This window comes from Dermacentor albipictus, chromosome 5 (assembly GCF_038994185.2).
Source record: "Dermacentor albipictus isolate Rhodes 1998 colony chromosome 5, USDA_Dalb.pri_finalv2, whole genome shotgun sequence".
Lineage (NCBI taxonomy): Eukaryota > Metazoa > Arthropoda > Arachnida > Ixodida > Ixodidae > Dermacentor > Dermacentor albipictus.
The window spans coordinates 78,230,780-78,241,360 of record NC_091825.1 but is presented as its reverse complement, the minus strand read 5'-3'; the positions used below and the strand labels follow the sequence as shown (position 1 = coordinate 78,241,360).

The 10,581-nt window shown below is 50.5% G+C and overlaps 1 protein-coding gene across 2 annotated transcripts in view; it reads left to right on the top strand.

Annotated features, from left to right (window-relative positions):
* Positions 1-621: 621 nt before the first annotated feature.
* Positions 622-10,581, top strand: part of LOC135921189 (uncharacterized) — a 55,395-nt gene continuing 45,435 nt past the window's right edge. For both annotated transcript variants that reach the window (XM_070539662.1, XM_065455501.1), the window contains exons 1-2: positions 622-674; positions 10,164-10,293. In XM_070539662.1, coding sequence (XP_070395763.1) covers positions 626-674; positions 10,164-10,293 — 179 coding nt within the window. In that variant the 5' untranslated portion in view covers positions 622-625. The remainder of the gene's footprint in view (positions 675-10,163; positions 10,294-10,581) is intronic.

Here is a 10,581-nt window from a genome sequence, read left to right as displayed (position 1 = left end):
TGATTCGCCAATTTGCCTGTCGCTAGGCAGCGAAAGTAAGCCGCAAAGTTTCGATTTAATTTATACGCAGATATTTTTACTTTTTCCGGAGAAGAATAAAAAAATAAAATAATTTCTGTTAACCTCATTTCACATTCTTTTTTTTTCGATGATCGCGGCAGCAAACGGTCAGCGTTAATACTGTAGCGTGACGTATTTCCTGTTTCCACTTTTCGCCGAGTGTCCGCTGCTTATATGTCCTTCTCTATGTGTGGAGCATGGAGGGGGCGAAAGACAAACAGTCGAGTGAGAGGAGGAAAGTGGCGGCAGCCAAATGGACAGGCACCTCGTCTACCTTCTTCTCTCATCCGTGAAAGAGAATGTATTCCCATTCCACTTTGATAACTGATACTTTAGACCACTTTACCGGGAGTAACCGTCTCTCAGTCAGTTTTACAAGTAAGCTTAACTAACAGGCTTGCGTTTAGCCAACCATTTTGATAGAACGTGACTTTTTTATATATGTTCTTAATAAATTGCTATGAACATTTTAACACAAATGCATCGAACCACTTGCGTGGGTATTACGGTTCATTTTCTTTCTGTGCGATAAACAGCGTAAGGCCTGTGTGGTACTGTTACATCAATGTGTGCTTGGATCGAACGGATCATGGAGGAGGAGGACTGGGAAAGCGGTGAGCTTAGGGGCAGGGTGTCCTCGCCTAAATTTCCTGCAATGTCGCTAGAACTGCGAATTGTCGCTATTTGCCGCGAGATTGATCAGAGTGGCTCTCTGGCCGGGCACTGGCTGAATCACAGAGACTGGAATGCGCCACTCGTTGTCTGCAGGGCGCTACGTGTTTACATGTGCGTGTACGGCGTGAATATAGTTAAAGACCGTTTCTTCGTCGGTTCTAGTACAGTCGTAAATGGCGGTCGGCATTGTTTGAAGGTGCGCAGAAGCCTTGCGCAGTCGTCATTGCGTTGTGCTGAGGTCAGTTACTGCCCGCGTCGATAGCGCGATGTGTGATTGTTTCCCCATCCACTCGCCACAATCAGTCATTTTCTTATCGCTTCGTGTTTCGTTTAAGTCACGTACACGCGCACACATAAAAAATCAATTTATCTTGTTTTAAACAAACGAAGTGCTAACAGGGAGACGTGAAAGCCGTGCTTTAACGACATTTTCACGATGTGCACTCTGCAATCTCTGATACCGTGAAACATGAAAGGAGTGGCATGAACATCACTCACCAGGAGGAAAAAAAGAATCGGAAGCATGCACTGATATCGATTTTATAACTGCATTACGATAATTGATAATTAAATCACATAACTTAGTGGTAACGCAAACCAAGGTGGAATTCTTTTAATATGTGGTTCTGATGCCACTGCGGTGAACTCATTTTGCCTCGCAATTTATTGGGCTCTTGTACTTTGCTGCGCTGCTACGAATGAAAGCTAAAATGGGGTACTCTAAGATGATGATGATGAAAACGTTTTATTCAAAGGAAAAAAAAGGGAGAGGGGAGTTAGGAGAAGGGTGGTCGGTTTCCTATTCCGGAATTCCGTTGGCTAAGGCCGCCACCCTAGCTCCTTCCACGAGGGCTCGCTGGTCCTTGAGGGTTGAGCTGGACAGGGCTGCCTCCCATCCTTCCCACGTTGGCTGTTTTATAGTTTCTAAGGCACTATTAGCCTGGCAGGCCCATACCATATGGTAGAGATCTGCTTTTTGCCCGCAGAATTTACATTCGGCTGAAAAAGATTGTAGCTCAATAGCATGCAGCTTCACTGGATTATTAAATGACAGGGTTTGTAACCTTCGTAAATGGCATTCCTCTGATTTGTCCAATCCCTTAGCTGGGCCCGGGTATTTTCGTCGCGATAAGCGCAAGTGTTGTAATACGTCTGCATAAGTTATTAATGGCACTGGGAAGTCCGAGTCTTCGGGGAGGGAGGAGGAGGGACCCCGGGGGAGAAAAGCTCGGGCGGCAGCGTGTGCACGCTCGTTTCCCTCTACACCCTCATGACCTGGCACCCAGATCAGCTCTTTGCGCGAAGCGAAGACCCCAGATTGTTTGAGGATCCTGCAAGCTAGCGGTGCAATTCGGCCCCGCGTGTAATTTCTATAGGCAGTTTGCGAGTCTGTAATGATGTATTCTGAACTAGGATGCGAAGCCGCCATAGCGATCGCCGCCTCTTCCAATTCTGCGATTTCCCCGTGCCGAACAGAAAGTCCATTGACCGTCTGCCCTTGATGCACCACCGATATTGTGGAGACTCCTCCCACCGGACCTGCAGCATCCACGAAGAAGGCCCCCTCTAATTTAGAATAGATCTGGTCCATCTTTTTGGCTCTTGCCCTCCTCCTTGCTTGATGATATTCTGGGTGCATGTTTTTAGGAAGGGGCAGGGTCGCGAATTTGTACCTCCACTCTTTCGGAATGTCTTGTCGTGTTGCCGTATAGTAAGGACAGCCGATATTTAGGTCCTCTAGTACCTTGCGTCCTGTTTTTGTTCCTGCCAATCTGGCATATTGACTTGATAGGTGGGCCTCAATTATCTCATCTATTGTATTGTGCACCCCCAACTGCAATAAGCGCTCTGTAGATGTTTTGACCGACAGTCCTAGTGCCTTCTTATATGCTGTTCTGATCATGACATCGAAATGTTTTAAATCACACTTCCTCATTCGAAGGTACGGAGCTACGTACACAATTCTGCTGAGTATAAAGGCTTTGACCAACCGAAGAGTGTCGTTCTCCATCATCCCTCTCGTTTTATTGGTGATACGTGTGATCATTCGTAGTACTTGTTCGCATGATGTACGGAGTTGAGTGATCATTGCTGCGTTGACACCCTTGTTGTTAACCAATAATCCCAGGATACGCACCGTCTCCACCTCAGGGATCGCAGCGTCGTGCACCCTAATTTTGACCGGGGCTTCATCTTCTCGTCTGCGCATGATTAAAAGTGCCGATTTTTCCGGAGAGCAGCGCAGTCCGCACTCCTCGGCATATTTTTAGACTGTCGAAGCAGCCTCTTGGAGCACCTCTTCCATCTGCCCCAGACTGCCCTTCGTCACCCAGACAGTGATGTCATCTGCATAGAGGGCGTGCCGAATTCCCTCTATGCGATCGAGTTCCTCAGGCAAATTTATAAGAGCAATATTGAAGAGCAGGGGGGAGAGGACGGCTCCTTGTGGCGTACCCCTGGTGCCCATAGGGATTGGCTGGGACCTAAAATCTCCAATTTTCACATGAGACTGTCTGTCTAGTAGGAAGTCTCTGATGTATTCAAAAGTCCTTCTTCCACACTGTGTCTTCCGCAGGTTCTCCAGGATCTTTGAGTGCTTCACATTATCGAAAGCGCCCTTGAGATCTAGGGCTAAGATGGCTCTGCTACTGCGTTTGTTGGGTGGGTCAATAACTTCCATCTTGAGCTGCAGCAGTACGTCTTGCGTGGATAGGCGCTCTCTGAAGCCAAACATGGTGTGGGGCATGTAATCGTTTTCCTCCAAATACGCTGAAAGTCTGGCATGCACTGCTTTCTCCATCAGCTTGCCGGCACATGACGAGAGCGAAATCGGACGGAGGTTGTTAATATTTACCTCTTTGCCCGGCTTAGGGATAAAGCTGACGTCTGCCGATTTCCACGCCAGGGGCAGCTTGCCAGCTCTCCAGCACTCATTGATATAATCCGTCAGCTGGCCTAGCATCTTCTTGTTCATGTTGGCGAGCAAGCCGACTGTAACTTTGTCCTGTCCTGGCGTCGTACCTCTTCTCATGGTTAGTAGCACCGCCTGTATTTCTTCTACTTCGAAGTCTCTGTCGAGTTCTGGATTATCTTTGCCTTCATACTGCAATACAGGCTCGTCATCTTTGGTCGTACAGAGGTATTTTCTCGTCAGGGCTGCCACCAGCTGCTCATCCGTACCCTCATAGCCGTGGAGGGCTCTCTTGAGGTTCCGCTGCTGCTCTCCACTCGTCTTGCTGGGTTCGATGAGGCATCGCAGTAGGCTCCACGTAGACTTGACGCCAAGCCCACCTCTTAATGAGTCGCACTTGATTAGCCAGTTGTTTTTGGCTAAGGTCCACGCGTATTCCTCCGCTTGTCGTGTAATTTCAGCAATCTTGATTTTAAGCTTGCGATTGTGTTTTTGCTTTTTCCACCTTCTGGTGAGGCCTCTCCTGGCCTCCCAGAGGTGGAGAAGGTGGTTGTCGACTGCCGGGACATCCTCTGAGGTGTGCAGCGTTCTCGTGACTTTCTCTCTGGCAGCTAGAAGTGACTCAGCCCATTGCTCATAATCCTCAATAGGCGAGTCGAGCTGAGGACCCTCGAACTCTCGAAAAAGCGACCAATTCGTAAGCCGAGCTTGCCCCCTGTGTTTACGATGCTTGTTGTGGTCTAGGCAAATTCGGAGTATGTAATGATCACTGCCTAAGGTTTCGTGCGTATTTTGCCACTCGCAATTTTTAACATTTTTGACTAGCGTTAAATCTGGGCATGTGTCCCTTGAAACGCTATTGCCTATTCTTGTAGGATGCTGCGGGTCCGTCAGAATAGTAAGAGCCATATTCGATATTGCTGCTGCCAGTTTCCTGCCTTTTACGTTTTCGTTGTTGTAACCCCAAAGAAAGCTTTGCGCGTTAAAATCCCCCACTATAATGAGAGGCGCAGTTTTTGCAGCCTGCATTGCTTTTCGAAAAATTTCGTCAAAGACTGCTGTCCTGTGTTTAGGGCGGCTGTATATGTTAAGTACGTACGCCCCTTTACTGGAACGAGTGTTAGGGAGGATACGAATAAACACATGTTCTATTTCAGCATTAAGTTCGAGGTCTACAGTTGAAGTCGTACTGTCTTTATGTACAAGTATGCAAGTCGAAGTGTTAGTTTGATGTGTACTGTACGACCTGAGTTTAACTGCGGCATTAACGTCCTGTAACTCGATTACATCCGGTCTCTCATCTAGACAGTCCACATAGTGTTGCAGAGATTCCCGCTTACGTTTAAAACCCCTGCAGTTCCATTGTAATATTGTTAACTTAGTTTGACGAGCCATATTGCAAACTGGAAGAGGTCAGTCCTTGTTCTTTACTCAGGTCAAGCGCATCATCAGACGCTATCTGCCTGGTGCCCATTTTTCCTGTCAATCTGGGTGTCTTAGTGCGCGAGCATTCAGCGAATTCTTGTAACTTACGGTCAATCCTAATCTCGTAAGCATGGAGTTTTGAGAGATGCGGCTCTAACATTTTTTGAATTGTCTGCTCTGTCATTCCTTGTAAGTTCTGCTCAATTTTTTTGCTTAGCGTCTCTTCAATTCTTTCTACGCTAGCCTGTAGGCTTGGTAGCATGCGACATTCCATTTTCTCGATTTCCTCTCGCATGCGCTTTTCCATGCTTTCCATCCATGAACTGAATTTATTTGTAATTGCGTCCACATCTGCGCGTGTGGTACACTCCTCTGTCGAGGGTGCAGCCGCCAACGCTACGCTGCCGCCCGACGCTCCTCGGCCGAATTCTGACATACGAGGGGGTGACTTAGTCGCACTACCTGACGGCAGCGGGGGAGGGTTGTCCTCCTCCATCGCCTGAGCTGAGGGTACCTGAAGTGCTCTAGAGTTTCCTGTATCGTTCGCTGCCGTCTTCTCTCTAAGTTGTTGTATATCTTGTTTGAGCCTTTCGTTTTCAGCCCTAAGTCTCTCATTAGCCAACGTGAGGGGAGGGGAGGCAACCACACTGGCCCAGCCCACCTTGTTGCTGCTCGTTTTGTTCCCGGGACTGTGTTCTGGCTCTGGCCCATCGTGCTTGTCTGCTGGACGACCGCCTCCTTTGGGGCCTCCTCTGAAGGCTCCTGCATGCGGTCGAGGCGAAGGGGTCGCCCCCTGCGTCCGAGCTTGCAGGTCGGGGGCTTCGCTCCCTCCAGCGTTCCTGGAGTGATGTTGACTGGCTTTTCCATGGACGGGCTTCCGCTTGGTCCCAGTTCCAGCACCGCCTCTCCTGCACTTTTGCGTGCACTGAATTGATCCCGTGGCATGAGGGCCCCCGCAAATGAGGCAGCTGGGTTGACACTCGTGGCCCTCTTCTAGATCCGTCTCGCCGCAAGCCTGGCATCGACCGGCCTGTGGATTAGGGCAAACATCGGCGCGATGTCCGATCGTGCCGCAGCGGAGACAGGCTGGCGTCGTCTTGCGGTAGAGGCGAACCGGCACAGCTTCGCCCCAATAATAAACGTTGAAAGGCACCCTCCGGCCCTCGAACGTGATCGCTGCTACGTTGGTCTCTCCTAATTTTCGGACTCCTACTACTGGAGCCTCTGGCGAATAAATGGCTTGAGTAATATCCGCTTCAGTGGCTGTGGGGTCCACTTGAATAACACCACGGCTTGTGTTGTCCGATGACTTGAGGTAGGCTTGAACCGCTCGGGCCTGTCCTCCGAGTTGGAGCTGTCCGATCGCAAGGACCTGACGAATAAGTTGGGCGTTCTTGATGCCAATAATAATTATATTCTGGTCCCAGGCCGGCCAAATTGCGAGATCCTGCGACGCCCGCGGAATGCCGGCAGCAGCGTACGTTGCTTCCCCGATCTGGTTGCTGCCCTTAAATTGTGCGAGGTTCAGCGTTCCCTTTGGCTTGATGACGACTACAGCGTCTTCCGCTCCGAATTTCGGCATGACTTGTGGCTTTCAGCGTTTACTTTGAGCGTGCTTGCCAAGAGCCAGAGTGTTGACGTGGCCGTCACTGCCGCCACCATGGCTGCGTTGATGTTCGGAACGGGCGCGCGTCGAGGTTGCTCGCTCCCATTGTTCTAACTTTTTCTGGATGGTGTACTCCGTAGTTTCATCAAAAACTGGCGTCTCCGCGGTCGAAAGCTCCATTTCTCGCATGCTGTCTGGGTCATAGCCCCGTACGAGAGCCATGGAGGCCGCGTCTGGTGCCGCGTCCGCGGCTACCGCGCCTACGGCGTTCGCGTGGTTGAAGAAGAGAGTCCCGTAGAACTGCCAAAAATTGGCTCTCTCTCGAAGCAAGACGTCATAGGAGTAATTTAAAATGCGGCTTGCAATTTCCTTTCGCTCTTCATGGAGGCGTTAGTTTGACGCAACGGCGAAGTGATTTTAGCACCTGAGATAATCTTAGAGCGCAGCTCTTAGGTGGCCGTTCCCGCGACGAACGTCGGCGTTGCCCCTACGTAACCGAGCGAACGAACCCTGTGAATGAGGAAAGAACGAACGCGGAGCGTAGATTGAAGATGACGATAGCGAAGGGGAGAGTGGAGGAGGAGAGTATGGCGAAAGGCTTATGACGAAAGCGGAATGCCGGCGGCGAACAGGCACGCGGCTAATAAATGGATACTGGTATAAGCGCAGGTTCAAGGCGGGGCGATTAAGAGAAAGACACCAACGCGCAGGACCAGCGCTAACTCGCAACTAAATTTTATTGTGAAGATTTCGCCTACCTAAATACACAGCGGACTAGGATCGCGTAAGCGCTCTGTGCATCAAGCCAAATAATGCGTTATATCAAAGAGCGTACAGATTACAGCACCATTTCTAAAAATGACTTTTTCTTGCTACGCGAAACAACCGACGTGTCGCTAACACAGGCGCCCTCTTTCTTTCTAACATGAAATCCCTCCGCGATTACTGTGGCCGAAGCATTGACGCTCCTGCCCGGAATTCGAACACCGCTGGTAGCACCCTCCCTTGGGCGGCGCTCGGAACCCGTATAGCGCGCGCCCGCAGGAGAAGAAAACAAAGATGGCGCCTGGTCGAGGGCACGCGAAGCCACGGCTTGCGGTTCTTTTCCGGCGTGGATTCGGCTCAGCTGTCTTTCCCCTTCGCTCCCGAGGCACAGGCCTATATACCGGAAAGAATTGGCTTACGGGGACGGGACCTACAATGCGCAGGCAAATGAAATGAAGCTTCGTTGAAGTGCCGGCGTGGGATACGGACCCACGGCGCATGCGCCACTTCGCCTGCGGCGCCACCGCTAGATAATGCGCTCCACTCCAGGCGCGCGTTCCCGTGTTCACGCTTCATGAACAATGAGCAACGCAACCATGCGCAACCGGTGGAAGTGCTCCGTGTGCCGCTGCTGCTGAACTAGCTCGCCGAGCAGAGGCTAAGCGCAGCCGCCGAGAGGACGCTGTCGTTGAGAATCAAATTATGTGCCTCAATATATCGCGAATTCAAAACACCTTAGCAGCTGTAGCTCAAAATTCGCATTAAGGCCAGAATACATGGAGCGAACTTTCACGACGAAGTTCGGGCGGCAGAAAATCTGCCGCGGCGCGACGCCGTATGTTCGTCGGGCTGCGCTACATGGAACGAAGACACGGCGGCCGCCGCCGGCGATTCGCGGCGCTGTTATCAGTGGGGCTAGGCGAGGCAAATGCGCTGTAGTGAAACACATGACACAAAAAAAACACCTTTAACGACAACTATTATCGCTTTTGAATTGCAGAATACTCTAAAACGCGTAAAATTTTGTTTAGAAATGATTTCTAGTATTTTTTATGTGTTTGAGGCATTCATGTACCGATGTAGTTTAAAGAAAGCGGCGATGCTATGCGTTGTCGCAACACTGGGCGGGAAGCCTAGTCGGAAGTCGGGGCGGATAGTGAGGCCTGATTGGCTCGCTTTGGGGCGCCACTCGTTTGCCGCTTCCGGTATCGTCGACGCCCGACGAACTTTTCTGCGCCAGCTAGATCGGCGGCGAACGAGGATTTCTCCGCCGCCGCGCGTCGCGCGTACGCCGCCGGGCGTCGAACGCCGACTATTCGTCGCATATTCGCTCCATGTATTCTGGCCTTTAGGGAGGATCGCAATTGTCGGCGGATTTCTGCCGCATCGCTGTCGTGCGCGTAACCGTGTACTAGCGACAAAATAATCTGGTTTCCAGCAACCTCATGGTCCCAGTAACGTACTGTCCGTAACAGTGGCCTAGCTTTCTTGACTGAACTCAATAACTGTTTGTGTTTCATAGCAAATAAAAAAAGAAAGAAAATAAATGGACATGTATGCCTCAGTTGGTGATGTAGAGTGCCAATTGAACTTGCTACCTTACCTTCATTGTACAGGGATACAGACGTTTTCAAGCTAGTGCCAGAGACGCAAATAATGAGATATTAGGGAGGGTGGGCGCGCTGTACTCTGGGTCGCTGTATCTTGAATGCCATCTGCGGCGGAGACAGAGTCCGGCCGCGCACTGCGTTTTCGCGGCTTAGTTCGCGTTGATGCGAGAGGCACTACGAATGTCAATTCGCTCGCTGCTGCTGCCATGATTCCTCACTCCAGCGTTTTGACAGCGAGTTTCCGCTGTCATCGAGTTAGATGTGCCCATGTTTGTGCGCGCGTGGCACCATGCTTGTTAATTTAGTTAGTATGCCTACGTTTACATGTTCATACGGCAAATAAAACGGCTATCCTTACCTCGTACAGCTAGCTGTTGATTAATTTGCTATCGCAGTCCACGCTTCACCTTGAGGGCGAAACTGCGACTTTTCTAAAGATCAGTTTTCGGTTCAGTGCCGGTTCGATACCATGGTCTGAGCCGTAAACGTCAGGCTAACGTTGTCGGACGTTTCATTTGCCGCTGACTGTAACGCCGTCGGTTTCCCAGCCGCCGGTCTCACCTCGTGCAACATCGAGGTGCGGAGCTGGCAACGCCACTAGTGGCGCTCTTATTCCCGCCACCGTTGTAAGGCACCTGGGGACGACTCCAGGGCGCTGTTCCTTGTGCACATGAGTAGTTGCCTTGCGTTCTGCGTCGCGCCCACATGTCGCAACCGCGTATACATAGTTAGAACACCGTCCGAGGAGCTCGAGCGCCACGCCAGAGTCCTTCCATGTTTGGAAGGACTCTGGCCACAAAAATGGAAATGGACTCTTGCCAAAAAAAAAATGGAAGGACTCTGGCCACGCTAATCCTTGCTATCGCTGGCAGTGCTTCGCCCTTCGGGCGATACTGGCGAAAGTTTATCCCCCACGTTCTGTCCCACGATATAGCAGCGTTAGAAAAGAATGAACATACGTTTCTGAAGAATAACGATAAGGTTCAAAGATGGTGTTCAGGTGGTTTTTTAGTGTCCTTTCAAGTGGTAGCCAGCCAGTTTATGCATACCGGGGCATATATCCCCCTGTAGACGATTCTCATCACTGTTTCACTCTATTTCTCATTTACAGAGATCGTTCCTGGCCAGCCAGGTTACGTGCCGCGTGCTGCGCCCATCTTCAAATCAACGACTGGAATGAGTCGCTCCGAGCGACGACATCACTACGCTGAACTTCTGAAGCAGCACTACCTGTCGAAAATGTGAGCATGTGATAAGCGATCCGTTTCTCCGCGAGTTCTGCCAGCTCAAACTTATCGCCACCTGGCACTTCGTTCAGATATCTGCGCAGGCGTGTCGAGGCTCGGGCGTGGTGCTTTACGGCGCTCTCTTGTACGCATCCTGAAAAATGTGTCGAAGACGAGGAAGAATTGTCATGCATCCACTTTTTGGATGTTTCAGGAATTTCGTTCGAAATTCCCTAATTGGGAAGATGTGATGATAAAGCTAATTCGGATGGACTGTTTTTATTGAGGCAAAACCCTTGAGGG